This window comes from Poromitra crassiceps (genome assembly GCF_964638095.1).
Source record: "Poromitra crassiceps genome assembly, chromosome: 1".
NCBI lineage: Eukaryota > Metazoa > Chordata > Actinopteri > Beryciformes > Melamphaidae > Poromitra > Poromitra crassiceps.
In genome coordinates, this window is record NC_139623.1 from 18,527,794 (window position 1) to 18,552,006 (window position 24,213).

Genomic DNA, 24,213 nt, shown 5'->3' on the forward strand with positions numbered 1-24,213 from the left:
CTCTCTCATCTGGATAACATAAGAGACAACATTATTTGGTTCTTTCACCTCCTTGTCTCCCTCCCAGATCTCCTTCAGGAGTGTCAGAGGCCCCCTTACCTCATGTCCATAAAGGAGCTCAAATGGTGAGTAGCCTGTGGATGCTTGTGGTACCTCCCGATAAGCAAAAAGCAGGTACGGGAGCCACTGGTCCCAGTCAGAACCAGTGTCACTGACAAACTTACGGAGCATGTGTTTCAAAGTTTGGTTGAAACGTTCAGTCAGACCGTCAGTTTGAGGATGGTAAGGTGTTGTTCGAAGACCCCTAATGCCCACGAGCCGGTAGACATCCTTCAGGAGCTGGGACATGAAGTTAGTGCCCTGGTCAGTGAGTATTTCATGAGGAAAGCCCATCCTGGAGAAAAACTGCACGAGACAGAATGCAACACACTTTGCTTTGACAGTTCTGAGAGGGAACACTTCAGGATATTTTGTGGCGTAATCTGTTATCACCAACATGAACCGGTTACCAGATTTGCTCTTCTCCAGGGGACCAACAACATCCATTCCAATCCGTTCAAATGGGGTTCCTATAATAGGCAATGGCTGAAGGGGAGCTCTGGTAAAGCCTCTACCTGAGGTCAACTGGCATTGAGGACAACTTCTACAGTATTCTGCAACATCTTTACGCATGCCAGGCCAGAAAAAATGCCGTTGTATGCGAGCAGTGGTTCTGTGCTTCCCTAGGTGGCCAGCCCAGGGGATAGAATGTCCCAAGGAGAGTATTACTCCCCGGGTTTCTTCTGGAACCACCATCTGCTTAGCGGCCTTATACTGGCGATACAGGATACCTTGCTGTAGAAAGTAATTTTCAGAGCCACCCTCAAACTTAGCCTCATTTTCCCCTTTCCCTCTGGCTTTCTCCAAACAGTCAGTCAGGCTGGAGTCTGCTTGCTGCATTTCCACAATGTTAATGGGAAGTTGGAAGCCTAGGGGAAGCTCTGGTGCCTGCTCGGCTTGTGGATGCACAACTGTACGATGAAACTTCTCTCTTCTCCTTTGCCTGTGAGACTTGCGTGTTTTACCTGGCTCACCCTCTACCTCCGCTGGTCTGGCCGGCCTGCAGCAGATCAAGCCCAACCACCGCTGGGGGCTGCAGTAGATCAAGCAGAACAGGTAGGTCATGTCCTAGTACGACACGGTTGGTCTCCGTGTGTCCCTGTGCCCCCTCCAAGCAACATGGCTCCACGGTTGATTTTTCCGACGGGCAGCCACAAAGACATCGGCAAGGCCAGCAGCCTCCGCAGCAGTAGCAGGATCATGCTCTTTGATCCACACCTGTAGCTCAGGGGACAACATTCTCAAGAATTGTTCACATATTAAGATTTCCCCAATGTCACTCATAGTTTTGCCTTTAGGCTGGACCCATTTCCCATACAGCTCTTTAAGCCTTACATAAAGCTCTTTAGGGGTTTCATTGGCCTGCACCTCCAACGATCGAAACCTTTGTCTGTATGTCTCAGGATTAATATCATACTTCTGCAGAATTGCCATTTTGACATTATCATAATCAAGTGAGTCGTCAACATCCATATGTACATATGCGCTTCTGGCTTTACCGGTAAGTAAAGGTATGAGTCGAAAGGCCCAGTCTGCTCTCTGCCACCGACATGCCACAGCAATGCGCTCAAAAGTTATTAGAAAATGTTCAATGTCATCTGAATCAGTCAATTTTTCAAGTTTGGGTTCTTTACTGAACCGATACTGACCAGACTGGCTGCCACCTTGTTGGCTGACTCCCGGGACCCAACCGTCCTGTGCAGAATCATATACCTGGTCTGTGGATGCCACCCTTAGAGGACTCTGCCCCCTACTGGGTGGTAACGGAACTGGGGAAGTCCGTGCTTGAACCTCCAGCTGGAGGAGACTAAAGTGGTGCTGTAGTGCCTTAAACCTCTGCTCTTGCCGTATTGTCTCGGCTTCCCATCGATTGTCCCGGCTTTGCTGCTGTGCCATGTGTGCCCGGAGTATGCCAGTCAGGTCTCCAAGGGTTGGTTCCCTTGATGAGGCGACGTCATCCTCACCATCAGCCCCCTGGTTTCCATCAGGCCATGTGGCACCTCCATTTTCATTTTCTTGCTCCTCTTCCCCCTCAGGAAGATCTGCTACCACTTGGGCCACCACTTGCTCCTGGCCAGCGCCCCCTCTATTTGCTCTGCCTCCACGTCTCATTTCCAGAGGATGAGGCAGGTGGTAAAAATGTAAAAAATAGAATTACCTGTGTCCTCTACTTGCATATCCCACCTCTGACACCAATTGTGATGGACCAAGCAAGTCGGCACGAGGACACAGGGAGAAGGTGCAAAATTAGGGGTTTTATTTACCCAAAAATGAATACAAAGGGTAACAAAACCAAATGTGAATTACAAAAAGATAATGAAAAACATAATTTGTGGGCCCAAAATATAGCTAATAATTAAACAGAAAAAAAACAACTGAACAGAAGAGGAGCCTAAAAGCAAATGAGGAACTCAGGGGTATATAAGGCTGTGTGTCGATTTGTTATGTGGTGGTGGTGATGATGATATGTAAACGTAAATGCTGATACAAACTAACTTAAATGAAGGGAAAGAGGTGTTTTTAAAGATGTTTACTGACACGATGTGCGGCGATTGGGTGCAGCCGTCACAATCTGCCAAAACCAGGAAGGAGAGGATAGATGATTCTTCTCATAGGATGGCATAGGAAAGTCTTGCTGGTCAAAGGGCCATAAACAGACACTTTAAACCACCCGATCGTGCTCACTCATCCACAAGAACGCAGACTCGATGAAGGCAGAGTGGCATCTCAACCGATTTCACCCGTTTATGAGCCCGGCTAAACGAGACTCGGGCCGCCTCTTGTCTCCTGAGGGTGGGCTAGATCTCTCCTAGACCCCGGTGTTACCACGAGTGACCAATGAAATGTGTGACCGCAGAGGGTCGCTGATGCACATGTTCTACAGACTTCGGTGTAACACCGGACAGTATCTACCCTCAGACATTGGCTTCAGTTCAGGATCCTTGAAAATTACTCTTTTACAAAAATGCATTTTTCTCAGCTTTTTGTTGACAAATGACCGTTTTTTATGAAAATATTCAACATTCAAATGTTGATTAAAAAAGAACAGCTACAATATATTTTTATGAAAATAGAAGCTCTGTTCTTTCTTTTGATAAATTGTATTCACTGTTTACATATTCATAGAACAAAATATTCTGTGAGTTTTGAAAGATTAGTGATTAAAAACGCTGGCGGTGGCTGGCAACTTTTTTGGCAGGGAAAGAGCTAAAAGTGGGTGGCCCTTTGTTAGTGCCTTCCCAAATGTGCCTTGCCCTTTCAATACATACAGTAACAAGACATCAACCAGTAAAAAGAAAACATTTGATTGGTGTGAGAGATTTAATCCTATGTACAGTACCTTGTAAAATTTATACATACAGTATATCGTATTACATAATGATGTGTGACCTGTTGCTCTGACAATAAGTGAAAGTTCTCTGTTCCTTACTGTTCCCTACAACTGCCGTTACTGAAAACAGGAAAGCCATCTGTCTCAGAACTGCTTTGAGATACATCGTTCATCATACATCATTGTTGAACTTCCCCTTTTATTAATGTCAGATGGGAGATCTATTTCTTTTTGCAAAGTTCAGTAGACACTCACAAGAATAATAATCACTCTGACCAACTGTTGATTGTTCAATGTATATGCCCAAATAAGCTGTACTTCCTGTGTGTTCATTTCGAACTTCGGAATCTCACACTATGCCAAGCTGCTCCCTGCAGCGCACCAACTGGACAATGTCTATTTTCTCAAAATTGACCCCTATAAAACCACCAATTGCGCCCGAAGGCGTCATTGGCAAATGGCATTGGCGCGGCCACCAGCTCCGCCCGTGACCACCACGTCACGCCCGTGCCATTTTGCCATATCGTCACTTTGCTTTTGTCCAGCAGCCCATACAAACATGTCTGTTCTCTGACCCTCAACCCTTGTGTTCCATCAATCCCAACGGGAGCAGCGGACGAGGACTGCCCGACTTTGTCAAACCGGCCCTCTTCGCCAGGAATGGCGGGACCCACTGTGAAAAGCTAAGAGTTTTTCTCTAATGCTATACCTGCTAGCTCGGTAATCTCTCTGGCTAGCCAGCCTGTGGCTAGCTATTAGGGTAGCTGTTGAGTTACGCTAGCCTAAGCTAACTGCTTCCCCCCGGCCGGGGTAGTGTATCGCTAGCCTGTACTGTTGCTTGCACCGTAGCTTGTTAGCCTGCTTCGTTAGGTTTGTTAGCCGAAAATCCTTCACGGCTTTTTCCATTGCCGCGGTTCTGGCAAAACCACGCCCTGTGCCCGCCTACGCAGCAGTCAATCGCTGGGATTGGCCAGGCGCTAATGATGTCTAATGCTCGCAGCTCGTCACTCAATAGGAAATAAGGCTTGATGACTGCACTTCTCTTAAAATTCCCAAGGAAGAAAAACAACAAACACCTGAATAATGTCATGGGCAAACTGGAGGAGTGCAGAAACGCTGGTTGGATGAGCCGTGGGTGGCAGTACAAATCAATTGAATTGGCAACTTTGATGATATCGAAATTCATTTTTCAAAATGGGGGGAATTCCCCCTCTTAAATACTTCACATAGGGGGGATTTATACACTTTTATTTGGAGGGAGAGGATACTACGAGTGCACTGGTTCTCAACATGGAGTCCTTTGAGGGGCTTCGACAGGATCCCCAGCAAATTGATGGATTAAACTTCATTATTTCATTTACAAGAAGCTAACAATTAGAGAATTTTGAGTTTCACTGTTATCTCTCTACCTACAATGCAGCTTTTTTTGTATGGGCATTCTGGATAAACAATAAACATATTTTCAGATTTGGGTCAGAGAAACACAATCTTATCAAATGAGGATCTGTGGTGCTAATGGTTACTAAATTATAGGTCCTTAATATGGAAATGGTTGGGAATCACTGTACTAGTGAGCTTTACAGCTCTTACATTTTCCTATTCTTACCTCAGATTGCATTTTGTCGCTCTACTCCAATTTAACGGATTCTCTGATTGAACTATGCTGTTGTTGGTTGTCTCTTTCTCCTTCTCCTCTCAGTGTCTAAAGACACTAAGACACTTTCTTTTGGTGGCTCCCTCTTCTCTCTTGTCAACATTCTCTTCTTTCTCTGTACTCTGTCTCCTCTGCTTCATCTCTTTCCACCTAACAACTTTATAAAACAAGAAAAGAAAAAAGAGCTCACATGACATTACAGTCTTTGCTGAATCTGCCTCAGTTTCTTCTCACTTCTCCTGTATGAGAAACACCATCTAAGTTAACGTTTTTTAACAACCTCAGGCCCTGGGGAAACTGAGAACTTCAGACAAAAAATTCCCCCCAGTAGCTGTAATCTATCGGTCACGTATGCCCTTCCTCTATCAGCAGCTTGGAGCCCATTTCCCTTCCCACTGTAATACAGTACTTTATTGCATTAATTATATGAAATCATCATCTTGCCCTTTGGACATTATTCCCATTAAATCCCTCAAAGAAAAAAATCTCAATCTCCTTGATCTCAGTAATTATAGGCCTATTTCCAAACTGCCCTCATGTCCTTGAGAAAATATTATTTCTTTATAGTTATTGTCATTTGAGTGAATGTCAATAAAATCTTTGAAAAGTGTCAGTTGGGTTTCATATTTCACCACAGTACTGAGACTGCTCTACTGTATTAGGAGGGGTAACTGTTCTGTCTTCATTTTTGTTAGACACTTGTGCTGTGTTTGACACTGCTTACCACAGCAGTTTGATCAGTCAGTTGGGTAATTGGGTTGGGCTCTTTAACTCATTGAGTGCCAGCCACTTTTGGAAAACGGATGCTCCCAGTGCCAGAGTTTCAGGGCGTTTTCAGTGATTTCTCGAGGCCCACAGAATATTGTGTGATATTACTATGTAAACACCGAACACGCCCAAAGAACGATGAGACTCTCTTCTATCATCAGCAAAAAAAAGTTTATTGATGTCATTTTCCGTTCTTTAGTTATCAGCCGGAGAAGATAGGTTGATTTCACCAAAAACAGACGTTTCCATCTAGAAGCTGAGATAATGAGCCTTTTGTGAAATGAAGCATTTCAAGCAAATCACTGACTCTGAAGCTAATATTTTCTGACCTGAAACATCTGAACAGTAATTTCCTTCAATAAAACAGCACCCCCACCCCCCTCAACTCCAAACTCCTCCTCCGTGGGAGTGTCTCTGGTGGCTCTGCTCGCTCTGCTGCGTGTGTCAGGCGAGTCTCTGCTGCCTGCTATGGCAGGCTCTGCTGCCTGCGGATCCACGTTCGGATGGCGGCCGCTCGTCGGGGGAGTCTGGATCGGGCTCGCTGAGTTCGTCTGCGTTTCTGGGGTTTCGGGTGTGAGCTGGGATGAAGCTGCATCCGATTGTAGGCTTTCTGCTGCGCGTTTCAAAGTGCGCTGCACCCAGAGTCTATTTTCGGAGCGCTCCGCCTTGTGCGCTGGCTCCCAGCGCGACACCGAAAAGCCAAACCATTCTCATGAGAATGGTTTGGCTATGGTTTTCTTTTCTGGCGGCTAATCGTGTGGAGAAACTATCGCAGCAGAGACAGAGGGGCTCAGTTGTGGGAGCGGATTGGCTGATGTTCGCAGCTAACGTTAGCTCCAGCAGCCAGAGCAATCTGTGCCGCTCTGGCTCATGCATCGGTTTCTCTTTCATCATGGCTTTTTCTGCTGTTTTTCCTCAACTTTCTCTAATCTGGAGAGCACTGTCGCCACCTAATGGGTCCGTAAAATAGGTTAGAACACGGCTCTCTTGAATACTCGATTCTGATTGGTCAATCAACAAGATTCACCGGTCATTATTTCTCGACAACCGACCGCTGCTCTGCCACACCTGGATTAATCAGTTGAGAGCATTTTGTCTGCAGACACTACTAATTAGGCCAACCAGTTGCAGCTGTGGTGTCTTGTGTGCCAATTACGAATGAAACCGCTTTGTCGTTGAAAACGCTATTAAAAAATCTATTTGAATAATTATTTTTGTCAGATTACTGAAATAATTTAGTTGTAGGCCATGTTCTAAGCGGGATAATGTATAGTGAGCCGGTGATTACTGGAAATAATGACCTTCAGGTGAATGATTAAGCCCTCCGCTGCGCGTCGGGCTCAATCATTTACCTGTCGGTCATTATTTCGCCAGTAATCACCGGCTCACAATACATTATCCCTTACTTATACACCTTCAATAGCTCCAATATTTTTACAGGAGATGCATGAGGCTTTGATCCACGTCCCACCGTCAAAAAACGCATTTGCCGTCTTTAGACGTCATTGGCACTCTACGTTACTATTTGATTTGACGTCATTCAACGTCAAATCTCAATGACTCAATGAGTTAATACTGTAATAAACAATAATCATGTTTCCAATTGAAAAGTTGTTGCTGTTTAGTGCCTACAGACAGACTAAGCAGTCTTAAATGTTGTTTTGCCAATATCGGGCGCAGGCCACAGCTGATGGGGTGGGTTCAGTCAGATCCTGTGGGCTACACTGGGGGGCATCGACACATTCTAGCAGGTGGGACATGTTTTGTACTGATCCGCAGCTGCATGTGTCCTCTGTCTGATATGTCCAGGCTTTCATCAGTGCTTTGCACCTCCCCTGCTCCACACGTAGTCTGTTAAGGGTCTTCCAGGTTGGCCATGGGAGGTCGTGACCGAGGCATTCGGTGGGTGTAATTCCTCTCTCCATCCATTCATGGGTTCGGTTGTTATATTGCTTCCATTCATCTTTGCAGATGTCGGCCCTTGCTGTTTGTTTGGATGTCTGGAGGGGCAGGACTGTCTGCAGGAAGCTGGCTCTTGATTTTAGTCTGGGTGGAGGTGCTGTATGGCCGTGCAAGGGGTGCCTGATGTCGAGCTCCTGTGTTCTCCGCTCGTCTTGAGCGATGGTGGAGCGTCTGATGTGGGGGGGGGCAATGCCAGCTAAGGCATAGAGGCACGGGACAGGTGTTGTCTTGATGCATCCCGTGATAATGTGGCAGGTGTCATTAAGGGCTGTGTCCACCAGTTTGGTGTGGTGGGATCGGCTCCAGCTTGAGCAGGCATACTCGGCTGTGGAGAAGCACAGTGCCATGGCGGTTGCACGGACTGTTAGTGGGTCAGCACCCCACTTTGAGTTGACCAGTTTGCGCAGGATGTTATTGTGGGTGTTGACCTTGGCTTTGGTGTTCTGTAGGTGGAACTTGAAAGAGAGTGTCCTGTCGAGTGTGACTCCAAGATACACAGGGTGCGGATGGTTGGACAGTTTGTGGCCATCCCACGAGACGCTCAGTTCTTTTCCTGTGTCTCGGTTTCTCAGGTGGAAGCTGCACAGTTGGGTTTTTGATGGGTTGGGTTTCAGGAGGTTGTTATTGTAGTAGGTTGACATCTCTTGGAGGGCTCTTTCGAGGACGGGCTCGATCTTCTGGAAGTCCTCTTGTTGGGTGGTGATGCAGAGGTCATCTGCATAGATGAAACGGCGGCATTGTGGTGGTTGGTCATTGGTATATATGTTGAAGAGGAGGGGGGCCAGTACGCTGCCTTGTGGTAGGCCGTTCTTTTGGGCTTTCCATTTGCTCCTCTGATCATTCAGCTGGACGTAGAAGAGCCTGTTGTTGAGGAGGCATTTGATGACTTGGCAGAGGTTGAGGTCGCCAGTCATGTCCAGTAGCTTCTTTATCATTGTACGGTGCTGGACAGTGTCATAGGCAGCAGTGAGATCTATGAATGCTGCTCCGGTTATTAGTTTGCGCTCAAATCCATTCTCGATGTGTTGAGTAAGGTTGACTAGCTGTCCAGCACAGGAGCGGCTTGGTCTTTGGTCAGCTTGGAGTCTATAAGTGGCATGAGGCGTTGGAGTAATAGCCTCTCATAGAGCTTGTAGGTGATGCAGAGGAGGGAGATGGGCCTGTAGCTCTTTGGGGATGATGGGTCTTTTCCAGGTTTGGGAATAGCAACGATCTTGGACTTTCTCCATACAGGTGGGATTGTTTTCTGTGCCATGCATGAGTTCAGCATTTCTAGGAGCCAGGTCTTTGCTATAGGTCCCAGGTGCTGAATCATTTCCGCCAGTATGTCATCGAATCCTGCTGCTTTCCCAGGTTTCAGCTTACTTATTGCAGCTTCGAGTTCTTCTGTGTCGAAAGGCTTGGTGAGAGGGCTGGCTGGTTGTGGTTGATCTGATACCACTGTTCGGCGGTGTTCTCCTGTAGGTCGGTGGCAGCTTTCACTGCGACCATTGGCCACCAGCTGTGATGCAACAGAGTTTGCTGTGACTGTTGTAGGTGTCGGCGGTGTGGTGTGGTCTTCGCCAAGGCGGCGAATCATGGCCCATGCCTTCCTGCTGTTGTTTGTCATGTTGGTATTCTCTATCATCTCCTTTCAGACTTTCCTTCGTTCTTCCCCAACTTCATTTATCAGATATACTCTGTCTGGCATGGCATACTCTGTCTGGCATCCTCTTGGTATGTGTCGTCTGGCTGACCTTTTCACCAGTTCTGTGAAGTTGGTGTAGTTGTTAGGATGCGGTGGTATGCTGGAAATGGACTCTTCGATCTCCTGTTGGAATGGCATCCAGTTGGCTTTCCACAGGTTGAATCTTCTGCGGAAGGGGACAGTTGTTGCTTGGAGCACAGATCTGATGGTAATGGCAATTGGCCGGTGTTGAGTGTGGGAGATAGGGTCCAGGACCTCCTTCACGGTTCTGGGTGACAGTTCACTGCTCACACAAACAAGGTCTGGGTTATATCCTCGTTTCCATCTGGCACTGTGAAAGGATTTGGGTAGTTTGGCGTTGTGAATTAGAGTCAGATGTTTCGACTCAAGCCAGGTTTCGACTTCATCTCCATCTCGGTTGTTCTCTTCATAGCCCCACAATGTGCTGTGGGCGTTGAAGTCATCAATGCTGATGTGGTATTTCCTGTTACATCTTTCTGTTGGTTCGGTGTGGAGGAATGGGCTTTGGGGTGGTTTATACACTGATGTGACAGAGACATTTGGGAGGGCAACTGTGATGGTTTCCATGTCTCTTTCTGTGGTGTGGGTGCAGACCTCTTCGATCTTAAGATTTGGTCTGCTGAATACAGCTGATCCATACTGTCTGTGTCGGATCTCGGCTACCAGCTTCATTCCAGGAATGGCAGGTCGATGTTGTGCAGGGCCGATGTGGGTCTCCTGCATGCAGAGTATGTCAAAACGGTTGGCCATTTTTGCCAGTATGTCTGCCTTAGATCTGGAGAAGCCTTCAATGTTGATTGAGGCGATTGACAGTGCAGGCCCAGAGGGGGGGCGAGTGTCTGTGGCACTGTCGGGATCCGGCAGGCATAACTTCATTCGATAGATTGCTCAGGTAAGTATACAGAGATTGGCCTACTGGCGATATCAGATTGTATCCAGTGGATTGTGCCCCAGTGAATCTCAATTGTGGCATTCCCCAAGGGTGAATCCTGGGTCCCTTGAGGTTCCCCATTTAAATCCTTCCTTTTGGTGATGTCAATCATAAATATAATCCCTTTTCATTATCATTACATTTCACAACTTCATGTACCAACTCAGGCAACCCAAATAGCCTAAATCTTATTAGGTCGCTTTCACATATAAACTGGTGGACTCGGTGCGATTCGGGGGGGGCGGGTGAATTTGGTCCGGTTCGCTTTCACACAGCAATCTGTCAAGCGCACCCGAGACCCACGTTTTCAAGCGGACTAGAGTTTGCTTGTTTGTTCCGCCCCAGAGTTTGTTTGACTTTGAAGTTTCTGTTCCAAGTGTCAGAATGACTCTATGTGTTACTGACCCTGAGTAACACCAGCTCAAACACAGTGGTTGATTCTCGCCTAGAATAAAAAACACTTTTAGAGTGTAAACAGTTACCTGTGGTTGTTGTATTTATGGCTAGCAACCCAATGGAGACATAGCCACAGGCCTTACCACATCCCAACTCACAGAAGATGAAAAAATACCAAAACATGACTATTTGGCAGTGGTTTTTGTAGGGAGATACCTAGGCGGATTTCCAAAAAGCCATTATAAAAAGCCATTTGAAAAAGCCAAATAATCTGAAATGTTGTCTTTGTCTTTGTACAAAGACAGCTATAACTTCTGCTGTGTTGATCTGATCTGAAAAAGGAAGACATGGTTCGATGCGCAAGATTCAGCCGGTTAATTTGGTATGTAGCATGAACAGCATTGTTCAGAATTAACTACCTAGTTAATCACATAAATGACAGATGAACAGCAAAAAATCAGAAAAGTAACGCCGGGGTTACGGTGCCATGCAAGAAGTTTTAAAGTGGGAGGTACGGTGGTGCAGTGGTAAGCACTATCGCCTCACAGCTCGAAGGTTGTGGGTTCGATTCCCACCTGGGACGATGTGAACGCTGAAGGAATGCGTGCCCGTCCGCATGTCCTCGAGCGCCCACCGCCCGGGTGGGGTCGTCAAAAGGGCCTTTCTGTGTGGAGTTTGCATGTTCTCCCCGTGCCTCCCGGGGGTTTCCTTCATATAGGAACCCCCTTCACAAAAACATGCAATACCCTGGTTGCTAATGTGGTTCCTCCTCTGGTCGTTAAGGGTGCCTGTTCAGAGGGAGGGGAACTGGTTGGAATAGCGTGAACCTCCCACGTGCTATGTCCTACCGGTGAAGCTTCCTCTGTCAGGTGAAAAGAAGCGGCTGGCTGACTGCCCATGTCTCGGAGGAAGCATGGAGCCAGTCTCGGCTCCCCCCAGATCGGCAGAGGATGGAGTAGCAGCCAGGACAGAGAAATCAAGTGAGCACTAATGGGGGATAAAATGGGTTAAAAAATTGGGGGGGGGGAAAAAAAAAAAAAAAAAAAGTTTTAAATTGGACCAAACAGCTTATATGTGAAAGCGACCTTTAGTTCAAATTGGCTAAGTGGGAGGGCGGCGGTGGTCTCTGTGCCGGTGGTGTCTGTCACGATTGTGATGTCATCAGTGATGTCACTTGAGCAATTGTGATGTCATCAGTGATGTCACTTGAGCAATTGTGATGTCATCAGTGATGTCACTTGAGCAATTGTGATGTCGTCAGTGATGTCACTCGAGCAACTGTGATATAGTATGAGCCGATGGCGCACTCTGTCAATCACGATTTTGGGAGCCCGTGGAGCGGGCGATTTCCATAACTGCAGCCATAGCACATCATCTCCAGACTCTCCACCCTAGGAATCGAGTGCGCGTAGGGGCCTAAAGTTAACCTAAATGGTAGACAATAGTTTGTTTACTAACTTGCTAGCAAGCTATTTTAGCAAAGCAAGCAATGTTAATGTTAACATGCAACTTTTAGACACTTCTAACACCAGCTTCAAGTACGTGGCCAGCGGTTGCAAAGGCTCGCGCCCGATGTGATTAGTATGATTACGCCATATTTGGCATGCGAGCACACGCCAAATATGACATCATCACACTAGTCGCGTCCGGTGCGAGCCCCCGCAACCGCTGGCCGTGCCCCTGAATTATTTTTTTAACAGCACGTACTGCCAGAGCGTGCCGCGCTTTGCAACAGAGGCAGAGAGAGAAATTAAATGTCAGTCCACTGAGCCAGTGTGTTGACCAAATTTCTTGACCCATGTGGTAAAACTTTGATTAGTAACTGTTTCTTTTTTGTCATTTCAAGTAAATGTGTTGTGTTGAAACAGATAAAGCAGCACAAAGTAAGCTACCAGCGCTGAGAACTGAAATGCCTTTTCACTAAATTCAGTAAAAAACTGGTTTTGTGAGAGTGAAATTGCAGTACTGCACATAATAGTTTTTCATTGTCAGTTTTAATGTTCCGTTTCTCACTTATCACTGTACAATGTAACATGACGATCACTTGGTTGCAGAACTGACCATAAATGCCTTGGTGCATGCGGGGAGTTCGCGTGTGGTCTGCCGAGGCATGCGCTATGTTGCCTCATTCGACTCTATCTGAGCCTTTACTACTCACTCGCCTACCACTACGGAGACCAGGGTTCAATTCCCGGCAGTGGTACTTCCGGCTTGGTCAGACATTCCCACAGACACAATTGGCCATGTCTGCGGGTGGGAAGCCGGTAGGCTGAGTCCTGGTCACTGCACTAGTGCCTCCTCTGGGACTGGGGTGAATAGCATGATCCTCCCAAAGCGCTACGTCCTGCCGGTGAAACACCTCACTGTCAGGTGAAAAGAAACGGCTGGTGATTGATTGATTGATTGATTTACTAGCTTGAGTTTAAATATGAACAATGTAAAACCTTGAAAGAAATCTTCAGTGTTGGTGAAAATCGAATAAATGTCTTTCTCCATTGGGGACATAAAAACAGATACAGTGTCAATCAAAACTAAATTTATTTTTCTCAGAAATTAGTCAAGTTATTAATTAGTCAAGACTGTCCTGTTTCTTTCCCCAAAATACCAAGCCTGCTGTTGGGTGGTACTGGTAGTGTGAATGATTTCAAGCAAAAATAAATGTGACATTTCAAATTGTTAGTCATTTTTGGGCAAGATTTATTTTGCTTATCTCACACAGGAAAAGTGGTGCTGCTCGAAGCCTTATGTCCTGTTCTGTTTTGAAAGTTAATTTTATCAATGGCCAATGCTACTTAATGACTGGCTACAGATTTGAGGACATGCTGCTTTAGGCTAGCAACAACTGTAGCGCTTTTGTGTCAATCTCAGAACAACTCTGAACAAGTACACAATCAATGATGGCTCACAATCAATGATCGATGATCCAATAATCTCATTGGCAGAGTTGAGAGTTGAGAGAGATGGTGATGAGTTCTTAAGGGCAGTTTATAGTACAGCGATTTAATGGACATCGATGATAGAATACGATCATGGTCGGTGGCGACCATCGCTGTACCATAAACTGCCCTTTAGTCTTATACCCTGCATGACCTCTTCACCACTACAGGTCAACAAGACAGAAGACAAGTCCCTGGAAGAGCGGGGACGTATCATGATCTCCCTCAAATACAACTCCCTGAAGTCCTGCCTGGTAGTGGGCATCGTACGCTGCGCTCACCTCGCCGCCATGGATGCCAACGGTTTCTCCGACCCCTATGTCAAAACGTGAGTGCGAAAAGACACTAATACACACAAACACAGCAATCATTACATCAAAGAGCAGCAGCTGTACTCTGCAGTGATAGAAGTTCTTTGTCATTTTTTTCTCATGGCTAGAAAGTAGAGGTTGACCGATAGTGGAAAAGGCAGATACCGATAGAATAATGATAGTTTGGAGCAGGAAAAAGCCGATAGCCAATTAATCAGCCAATATCATACCCCGTATAAATACCTCAATAAAATAAATATATAAATTACTGTATAAAAATAAAACGGATAAAAATATATTAAACTAACATAATTGTGTATGTTTCTATATTCACGATTTAACTTGGTCTTTAATATGGGGGGGGGGGGGGGGGTGATAGTGGAGTTGTTTTCTTAAGATTGTTGTTCAAATAAAAACCCCTCAGATAGGCTAAAGTTAACAAATGATCATTGTCGTCACAGAAACTTCCTAATGTCATTTATCAGTCAACATCAGTCACGTGGGGTCACTGGGGAAGAAAACAAACAAACCCAGCAGCGTGCAGCATGTAACAGCAAAGATGATTGAGAAGGCAAGAGCGACAATGCCTTTTTGAAAATAGCACTGCGGACATTTTGGCCTGAAAAACGCCTCCTTGCTCAGGCAGAAGCATAGCCTTGTCTCTCCGAAATGGCGGATTGGCTGTGTGCTGTTAAAACTTTGCAATAAAAGGTCTGTGGTTACAGCGACTAGGCCTACTTTGTTTTCATCACAAACACAAAAAAGAAGACAACTACTTTTCACACACTCCGTTTTGGAATGTATTAAGAGAATGTCCTAAAGTGTGACGGTGAATTAAAGACTTGATGACAAAACATCGTGTGATTTGGTGGATTATAGCATTCATGACAGAACAGGACACCGTGGATTAACGTTACATGGATGTTATAATGAGCGATTTACTGCCACAGTCTCTATGGTTACTGCACGTAACGTTTCACTTTTATCGTCCATGCATATTCCTGGGAGTGCTTATTGTTTTCGTGAATGGATTTACGTTACGTCGCTGGATTATTTGGAAGGGAAAGCAAATTGGTGAGTAAAGTAAAAGTTAAATGGGTTTTCCTACGGGGCTCAATATTTGGCAGATTGCAAGTTTTAGTTGAATCGAATGCACTGCATTGAAGGCTTTTCCATTGAGCGAACTGCTTTCTGAAAACATAATGTTATCTGATATAGCCTACATTCAAAAACGTAATTAAAGGAGAATTTCCGTTTTTTTTAACCTGGACCCCTCTCCTCACATTAATTATGATCTGACGACTCACCCAGTGATCCCCGCAGCGTTTCTGGCCGTCCTAGCGTTGTTTTGAGATCAATACAGTTGGCCAGCCGGCAGGAAAGTATCGGACTTGACGAGACTTGGTGACCGAGATCACGAATGAGGTAATTTGATCCCTGGGAGACTCCAGGAAACAGCCCGGGAGGAAATATCAGTCTGGTGGTTGTTGAGGGATGAGATTATGACGATATGTGGCGAAAACGGGAATAAAACTGGCTATTTAGATGCAGGAAAGACAGGCTGCCACTTGGCCCCCACGGAGCTCTATTTTACGACTGGATTGGAGAGTATTGATCTCAAAACAACGCTAGGACGGCCAGAAACGCTGCAGAGATCACTGGGTGAGTTGTCAGATCATAATTAATGTGAGGAGAGGGGTCCAGGTTAAAAAAAAACGAAATTCTCCTTTAAGTCTGTCTAAGGTAAACTGCCGCCCCCACCTCAGCAGCATGCTTGCGCTAGCAAAACACAGAGAGCATATAACGTTATCTGATGTAGTCTACATTGAAAAGCGTAATTAAAAGTCTGTCTAAATAACGTAAACTGGCCTCTCCCTCCCCCTTCACCGCAGCAGCATGCTCGCGCTAGCAAAACACAGTCAAGACAGCATGGCTGCCTGCGTTCGGTAAAGCAGCTTCTTTCAGTCTAATGCTAGAATAAGTCTTCTTCAGTCTGCATTAATACTGCCATACGATGAACAAAAACCTTATCTTGCCCACAATTTACTAATAAGGCTGTCTTAAAGTTAACTTCATTTAAATATAGGTGAAATTATCTCAGGTACACAACAATGACATTACCTTGACTTTGTGTTTGGAGCCTCCATGCAGAACGGTGATGTGCGTCCTTCCGTGGCCGGCAGAGGCTGCTCAGGCAACGGCCACTATCGGAGCCATAACGATAGTTTGTAAAACATGGTATCGGCGACGATTAATCGGCCAATCCGATTAATTGGTCGACCTCTACTAGAAAGTAATAATAGTGGATGGAATAGTGATGAAACGTTATTGATCCCTGTCGGAAAATTGGGTGGTATTAACTGCAAATAGTAATAGAATACACTAGGGAAGAAAAAAATCAAACAATTGTGAGATTCCATAAACATAATGCAGTTCCAACACGTAAAATCTGATGCGTTGATCAATCCTGCACTAGCGCCTCCTCTGGTTGGTCGGGGCACCTGTTTGGGGCAGAAGGGAACTGGTGGGAATAGCGTGATCCTCCCACGTGCTACGTCCTGCCGGCATGGAAGCATGGTGCTAGTCTATGGCTCTCCCCAGATCGGCAGAGGGTGGAGCAGCGACCGGAGCAGCAGGGGGAAAGTGGCCAAATAATTCGGGAGAAAATGGGGGGGAAATCAGAAAATAATAATCATAAAAACATCATGATCTCTCCTTCTGTCATTGACAGTTCCACTTTAGTCTGGCTGCACTTTGGCTCCACTATCAGGCTTGCTTGCCTCTGATGGCAGCAGCAATGGGACAAACATTGGCAAAACCATTTTGTTATCTCGAGATAATGAGAAAATTAAGCTGTATTTCCGAGATAACTGGAGTAATGTGAAAACGCATGAGCAGCCACGGGTGTGCACAGAGCTAGTAATGTCACCGACACTGAAACCAAACTTCATTGACTGCCACTGTGTTTAACCACCAACTTACTTCAAGAAAAGAGCATCGTCTCAATAAAGAGCTTGAGCTTGTGACAGCTGGTGACCTAATCAAAACCACTTACCTATCAAGTTGGGATCTTGAGAAAACCATCTTTCATTGTCTTGTGTTAAATCCTGATCACAAGAAAGCCAAATTTGATATATCAAGTTAACATGTGTTGTACTTCCCCTGTCAATTGATTGCATTTCTCTTTAATACACTGGAGGCTCGTCATGATTAGGCTGGGCTTCTTCAAACTCAACCAACTGTAGAAGTGCCGAAAGGGATTAACTGGCAGCGGTAATATTTGAGCAGGAAAAAAGGTAGAGCGACTCCCTGTGATTATCAGCAGCGTGAAAGAGACACAGTGCGAGAGGCCTTCCGGAGGGGCTGCAATTTGAAGGAGAGTCCTATTTATCACACCTGAACATTTCCCAGGTCTTTCATCTGGCTGAGCAATGAAAGTGCAATTAATTTGCGACTCCGGCGAGCACACCCCGAGAACAAAAGAGAGACCGGGGCTGGCAACAATTTTCTAACAGGTTTGAGGCTGAGAAGCCTGAAGGACACGCAGACAGATAATAGATTTACTGCCTGGCTCATGGGAGGGGGAATACAGGAAATGTATGCTCTGTCAGAGAGACAGGGCTGTGTGATTTCTCTCCTTTCAGCAGCCAGCGTCTAGTGACTATACACTGTAATAATGGTAATACTGCAAAATTACAGCCATTTATTTACGCAGTGAAATAGATAATTGAATTGGTCAATAGTGTCTTTTGCATCCCTGACTGTCGCTCTTAGCTTGTTTTGCCCAAGGGTCAGTAGTCCCATTACATGTAAACAATTAGGTTCCCTGCAATACCCTCATCAACAACAACCTGAGGACCCCCCCCCCCCCCCCCCCCCAGGTAACATTGTGAAAAATAACCCACTTAGACCCCTTTTAGTCTCCATGTTACCTTGGGAGATTGGAGTCTGTGTGGCTCCAATGAGCATGCAAAATGGGGGGGAAAAGCTCTGCTACTGTAATTGCTCACTAGACTAGATTGAAGTATACACCTCACCAAAATTTGGGTTATTCCCTACAACTGATAGAAATGTCTTTGCCAAAAAATGAATAGCGGAACTTCACAACCACCAATACGCAGGGCTGGATATAAGTGGGGTTTTGCATCGTTTGTGAAGGCATCGTAATAAAAACAGAGGTCCAGCCATCTCTCTCACACACACACGCACACACACACGCACGCACGCACGCACGCACACACAGAACAACAACAGCACTAAGAATTCCAATCTATTTTCACCACTGACTCATGCATTGTAGTCAATGTAAAATGAAAATGATACAAACCTACATTGTTAACTCACATCCTACATTTGATAAAATTAAATGGTATATTATTAGTGTCTTGTAGGGAGTGCCAGACACAGTTTGTCTTCCTTCCTGCCTCATCACCTCGTCAAATCAAAATCAAATCAAATGGTATAGAGCAAGAGCATATCACAACATGCTTTGCAGACATCGTAAAAAATAGTTCATGGTCATTAAAAAGACAGTAGTATGAAAAATAAGTCACATTTAGAAAGTATAATATATAGTATGGTGTGAAAAAAGAAAACAACCTTGCCTCACTTCATATTAGGCTGACCGCAAATCTGTGAAACGACAATCGACAAGAATTGAGAATAAGGTTTTGGAGAAAGTTTCCCTTTTGAAAGCAAGATCTGCACAGTACAATGCAACAATCACCACCTCCAATTGTCTGTAATTTACAAAAGAAAGTCACAGATTTTGCTGATGAACTCTGCGATTACCAGGCATTAGCCTTCACCGAGAAGAAATTACATATTGCAAAGTGAGGGGCATGGTGGCGCAGTGGTAGCGTTCCTACCTCGCACTCTCGCCTCACAGCAAGAAGGTCCTGGGTTTGATTCCCGCATTGATTCCCCTGTTGGCAGTGGGGGTATGTCTCACCATGCCTTCGGTGCCTGGTGCCCAGGTGGGCTATCTCATCGAAAGGGCGTTTCTGTGTGGAGTTTGCATGTTCTCCCCATGCTCCCCTGGGGTTTCCTCCATAACATCAATATGGACCCCCACTAAGAAGATCATCGTCTGACCAGCGCGGTTGGAATAAGTTGGTACCCTGGTGCTTCACTGCAGCTGCTCCTGCTCATCCTCCCATGGAGGAGGATAAGCCAGGATGGGTCAAACGCGGAGGACAAATTTCACGGCACCTCCAATTGCATGTGTGTGTACTGGCTGCCGTGCACGTGTGTGCATGCATGGTGTGTCGTCTGTGACAAAATAAAGGCGGGGTTTGTCCCTCCAGTTTCTAGAGAAAAAATAAATTCAAGTGCAGACTGGTATGGTGGAAAATAATATAATGTGAGCCACACTGTCAGAGAAAGCCTTCAGTGCCAGTCATGCTGAGCACAATCTCCTGAGCACAATCCTTTAATTATGTGTCTCTTAACACACAAAGAATTAAACTCGTTTAATTACATTCTTGATGCCATTAAGTGTTAGATAATACGGTTTATATTGTTAGTTGTGGTGGATGACTGGCTGACTGAAGTTCCCACCGCTGTGGATGGAGAGTAGGGCAGTGCCACAGCACCCTCTGGGGGATAAAACAATACCATATCTAAAATAGTGATCTAGAAGTCACTTGTAAGATAAAAAACGTAATATGTAATTGTAGACCAAATGTTTTGTGGTCCTTGTTTACACTTATCATTATTGCTAGATTATTGTATAGGCATTTAATGAATTAAATTATGATGATGCTTTAACTTTTTCTAAGTGTTGGTATAAGTCTTTTCATTTATAGCAGAGGTCAGAGCTTTTTAGTACCTTTTCTATTTGTGGTGTGCTTGGTTACAGGTACCTGAAGCCCGATGAGAACAAAAAGTCAAAGCACAAGACTGCTGTGAAAAAGAAGACGCTCAACCCTGAGTTCAACGAGGTAGAAACCACAGCTGTAATGTCCAAACCCTTTACTTTACTTTTTTACTTTATTGTCATTTAGCAGATGCTTTTATCCAAAGCGACGTACAACAGATAAAATACATCACACAATAAAACATAGCAGAACAATGAAAATAGATTAAAACAGACAATATGTGATCATGATAAAAATATGCATGGATGATCAGGAGTGCAGATTATTACAGTGTATAAAACAATTCAGGAGTCAAAGAGATGCAGAAGAGGGAGAGGTAGGAAAGTGGATAGTAAATAGATGTGTTTTTAGTTTTCTTTTAAATATGGGCAGAGATGTGGCCGTTCTAGCTGCGGGGGGGAGCTCATTCCACCAAGACGGGGCGAGATCTGAAAAAAGTCTTGGTCGAGAGCGACCTGTAGGGCCGCGCAGGGAGGGAGGGGAGACGTCCTGCACTAGTGGAGGGGCGGAGGAAGTGGTAGGAGGTTTGGAAACTGACCAGTGGCTGTAAATATGGGGGGGCTGTTTGATGAAACCCCACAGCTATAATGTCCAAACCCCAGAGTATATCCACACACCGAGAACTAACAAAGAGTAACCAAACTAACAAAGAATAACCAAAGTACTGATGACTGCACACAGCGCATGCGCCTCATGGCAAACGAGGAAGTAACTTTGGTTACTCTTTGTTTCGAAAATGACCATTTCACATAACTTTAGATTATTATTTCATCGCATGTTGAGCACACGAGTCACAACATTTACATGTGAGTGTTTCTGGCGCTGTTGGAATGTGTATTTTGGGCGACTGAACGGGGATAGGCAGTTGTACCATATACTGCCATTGTAGTGCTAAGCTATTAGCAGTTAGCAGTGTACCACTGTTTGTGCTGCACTTATATTGAAGAGAAAGGCACCCACATTCTACATTTAACACATTGACTGCCAGCCGTTTTTTTCTTGCTGTAGGTAGCTTCTGCCAAGCCGTTTTTTGAGGATTGTGGCTCATTTTACAAGAGCCGAGGATTATTTTCTGCTTGGAGTTTGTGAACATACAATATCTCAAAAGTACTAATAGAATGTGTACTTTCTCTGTCTAAAAGAGTTAGTTTGTAGAGTTAGTAGTTATGTAAGCATTAGCAGTTGAATACAGCATGGTTTTAGCGTCAGAAAAAATATTCAGAGATAAACGGCTTTTTGTGAAATTCGATAGAAATGTCACTTTAACCATTCATTTTTGGCTCTCTCTCTCTCTCTCTCCCTCTCTCGCTCTCTCTCTCTCTCTCTCTCTCTCTCCCTTCCTCTCGCTCTCCCTCCCTCTCTCTCTCTCTCTCTCTCTCTCTCCCTCCCTCTCGCTCTCCCTCCCTCTCTCTCTCTCTCCCTCCCTCTCGGGAGGGAGACGCACTAGGTTTAATCCTAGTGAGAGGGGGAGAGGGAGAGAGAGAGAGAGAGAGAGAGAGAGAGGGAGGGAGGGAGAGAGAGAGAGCGAGAGAGAGAGAGAGAGAGAGGGAGAGAGCGAGAGGGAGAGTTGCTTCAACTCCTCCCTCCGTGGGCGTTCTTCTTGGCTGCAGCGGCCGTCACAGTCTCAGTGCTTTTGCTGCTGTCCTGTGCCTGTCTGCACGGCCGCTGTTTGAGGAAGTCGGCATGGACTCGCTCGCTTCTTGGAGTTTTGGTTGAGAGAAGCTTTTGCGATTCTGGTCATATTTATGCTGCGTGTTTCAAAGTGTGTTCCACCTGTAATGTATTATGTAAATTTGCAATCCCGCATCGCCAGCAATCAGCGCGAAAACGAGAGCGTTTTCCCCCATCCATTTTCATGAGAATGGCTGGGGTGAGAATGGCGTGACAAGTTAAAAAAATGCTTGCCTTCCTCTAGCCAGGAGAGCACTGTTGCCACTTAGTGGGTCGGTGGAATGGGTTGTAAACGTTCGGTGGCTCCAATAATTATATAAGAGATGTAAAAGGGTTAGATGCACATCCCACGGTCAAAAAAAAAAAAATCATTTTTTTGACGAGTCAAGTCGTCGCTGGCAGTGAACAGCTGGATTGTGTTTGACGACTACACTCGTCGTTGGCAGTTAAGGTGTTAATATCGGCAATATGGCAAATAGGCGAATCTCTAAAAAGTTTGGCCTATCCCTTTAATGTGTTGAGCAATTTTTTTCCCCTACTTTTTTTGTTTACTTTTTTGAAGACTTTTGAAGACCTCATATCATTTTTTCAGCCACTGCAAATCTTTATTCGCAAACATTTTGATGCTGAATAGTATAGCATGAAAATAATGCTGAAATGCAGAGTTTTGCCGAACCGGGAGAAATATTTTTCTGATATACGATTTTACCCTGCTATAATGTCACACTGGGAAAATTCGTCACTCAAATACTTTGTGCGATATTTCCTTTGAAAAGACACTTTATGGATAGAAATGGTAATGGAGCCAGATTACTTTTGGCTTAAATTGCCATTAAATCATATCTGACTTGACTTAACCGAGGAATTGCAACACACAGTATATGGTCTGTAATTAAGATAAACACTAAAAAGTCACATTTTCACATTAGAGAGGAGCAAGCTAGAGCAGAGGTCCAACACAATGTAGTGAAGATAAGAGAATATATCACCATGCTAAATACTGGAATAGCAATAGTTTTTCGGGCTTGAACAGTTGTTTAACTTTCATAGATGAAATGTGTTGCGATGCTGGTCACCCGCTTGTAGCACCACAGTTGAAAATGCCAGTAGGGAAGGTGGTGAGTCATTGGTAATGATAAACAACCCTATCATCCCACACAGATATGATGCTATTTTAGCTGTGACCAGCAGCTCTATAAGTCACTCTGTCGGTTGGTCGATCGATCCACAAAAAGTTCACCACCCTAGGAGGCTGAAATTTGTGTGTGTGTGTGTGTGTGTGTGTGTGTGTGTGTGTGTGTGTGTGTGTGTGTGTGTGTGTCTGTGTGTGTTTGTGTGTGTTTATTTGCTAAAAGAGAGGGGGATTTTGAAATGCAGCATGGCAGGGGCAGAGGGCGGAAATTTGGCATAGATGTCAAGTGTGAAGGTGTGTGTTGTGTTCATGACAATTGGCTAAAGGGGGGGGGGGGGATTTCCAAATGCACAGTGGCAGAGGCAGAGTAGGGTGGGCTGCCCCGGCCATCCTGCATTTTGGAAAATTGCACGTGGTCACAGCTATTGTGAATTCGAGCTTGTTCTTATATAGAGACACTGCGGAGCGCATGATCATTCAGAAACCACACCCAAAACGGGTGAAAACAAAAACTCCCCCCCAATCCTGGCGTTCTCCTATGTCGCGTGCATGGTCGCGTGTTGCACACAAAGAAGATGAACACTCCAACTTACTTCCTCGACAGCTAGATCCACATTTTTCTTCTCGCCATTCTCAATGGCTTCCTTGTTTTGCTCGGGAGTACAAAAAACTTTAATTGATGATTGATGACACAACAGCTTTTACTTATGTTTCATTCAAGGAAAATGACACTGGTGTGTGGGAGTCAATGGAGTGCTTTCCCCCATGATGGGCGTGGCCTATTTCATGCAGTGTCTCTATGGGCCGATAAGAACCCTATTATTGCACCTTTAGGCCAATGTTAATATGGTCTGAAATCGGTCTGGCAATCAGGATATACAGTCGTTTCTTTCCAAACCAAGCTGAGTTGAGTTGAGTTGAGTTGAGTTTATTTTTTTCTCGAACAATCAACCATATAAAATACAATAAAAAGGATAAAACACAAAACATAAACATTTGAATCTAACAAATTTCCTCAAAAAAGCAAAACAATTGAGGGAGAAGGAGCAGAAGGAAGCAAATGCTTATCTAGTCCTGCCCCTTCACAATATCATAACAAATCTCTTACAATGTTAAAATAAAAATAGAATATAGAAAAAACAAATTATAAACAAATCAAAAGAAAAAAAAATTACACTTTAGTGATCCTCAGTTTTGTACTTATCAATTAGTGTTTTCTTATATCTGTTTTTGAACAATACAATGTTCTTACTCCTTTTAGTTTCCTCATCTAAACCAGCTAGAGCAACTCAGGTACCCAGCTCAACACCTTTTTTGTAACCCAACATATAGAGTGGAAATTCTGTTGCCAATGCCATCAGAAATGCATTTCAAAACTCCCTGAGGACCCGTGTTTTAAAGGATGCCAAAGAAACATTCCACAGCCTGAACAGGC

The 24,213-nt window shown here is 44.9% G+C and overlaps 1 protein-coding gene across 1 annotated transcript in view; it reads left to right on the top strand.

The window, feature by feature from the left end:
• Positions 1-24,213, top strand: part of doc2b (double C2-like domains, beta) — a gene marked incomplete at its 3' end in the record, with an annotated part of 377,287 nt that overhangs the window by 348,424 nt on the left and 4,650 nt on the right. Inside the window, exons 7-8 of the mRNA XM_083636172.1 lie at positions 13,956-14,113; positions 19,957-20,038. Of these exons, the coding sequence (XP_083492298.1) occupies positions 13,956-14,113; positions 19,957-20,038 (240 nt within the window). The remainder of the gene's footprint in view (positions 1-13,955; positions 14,114-19,956; positions 20,039-24,213) is intronic.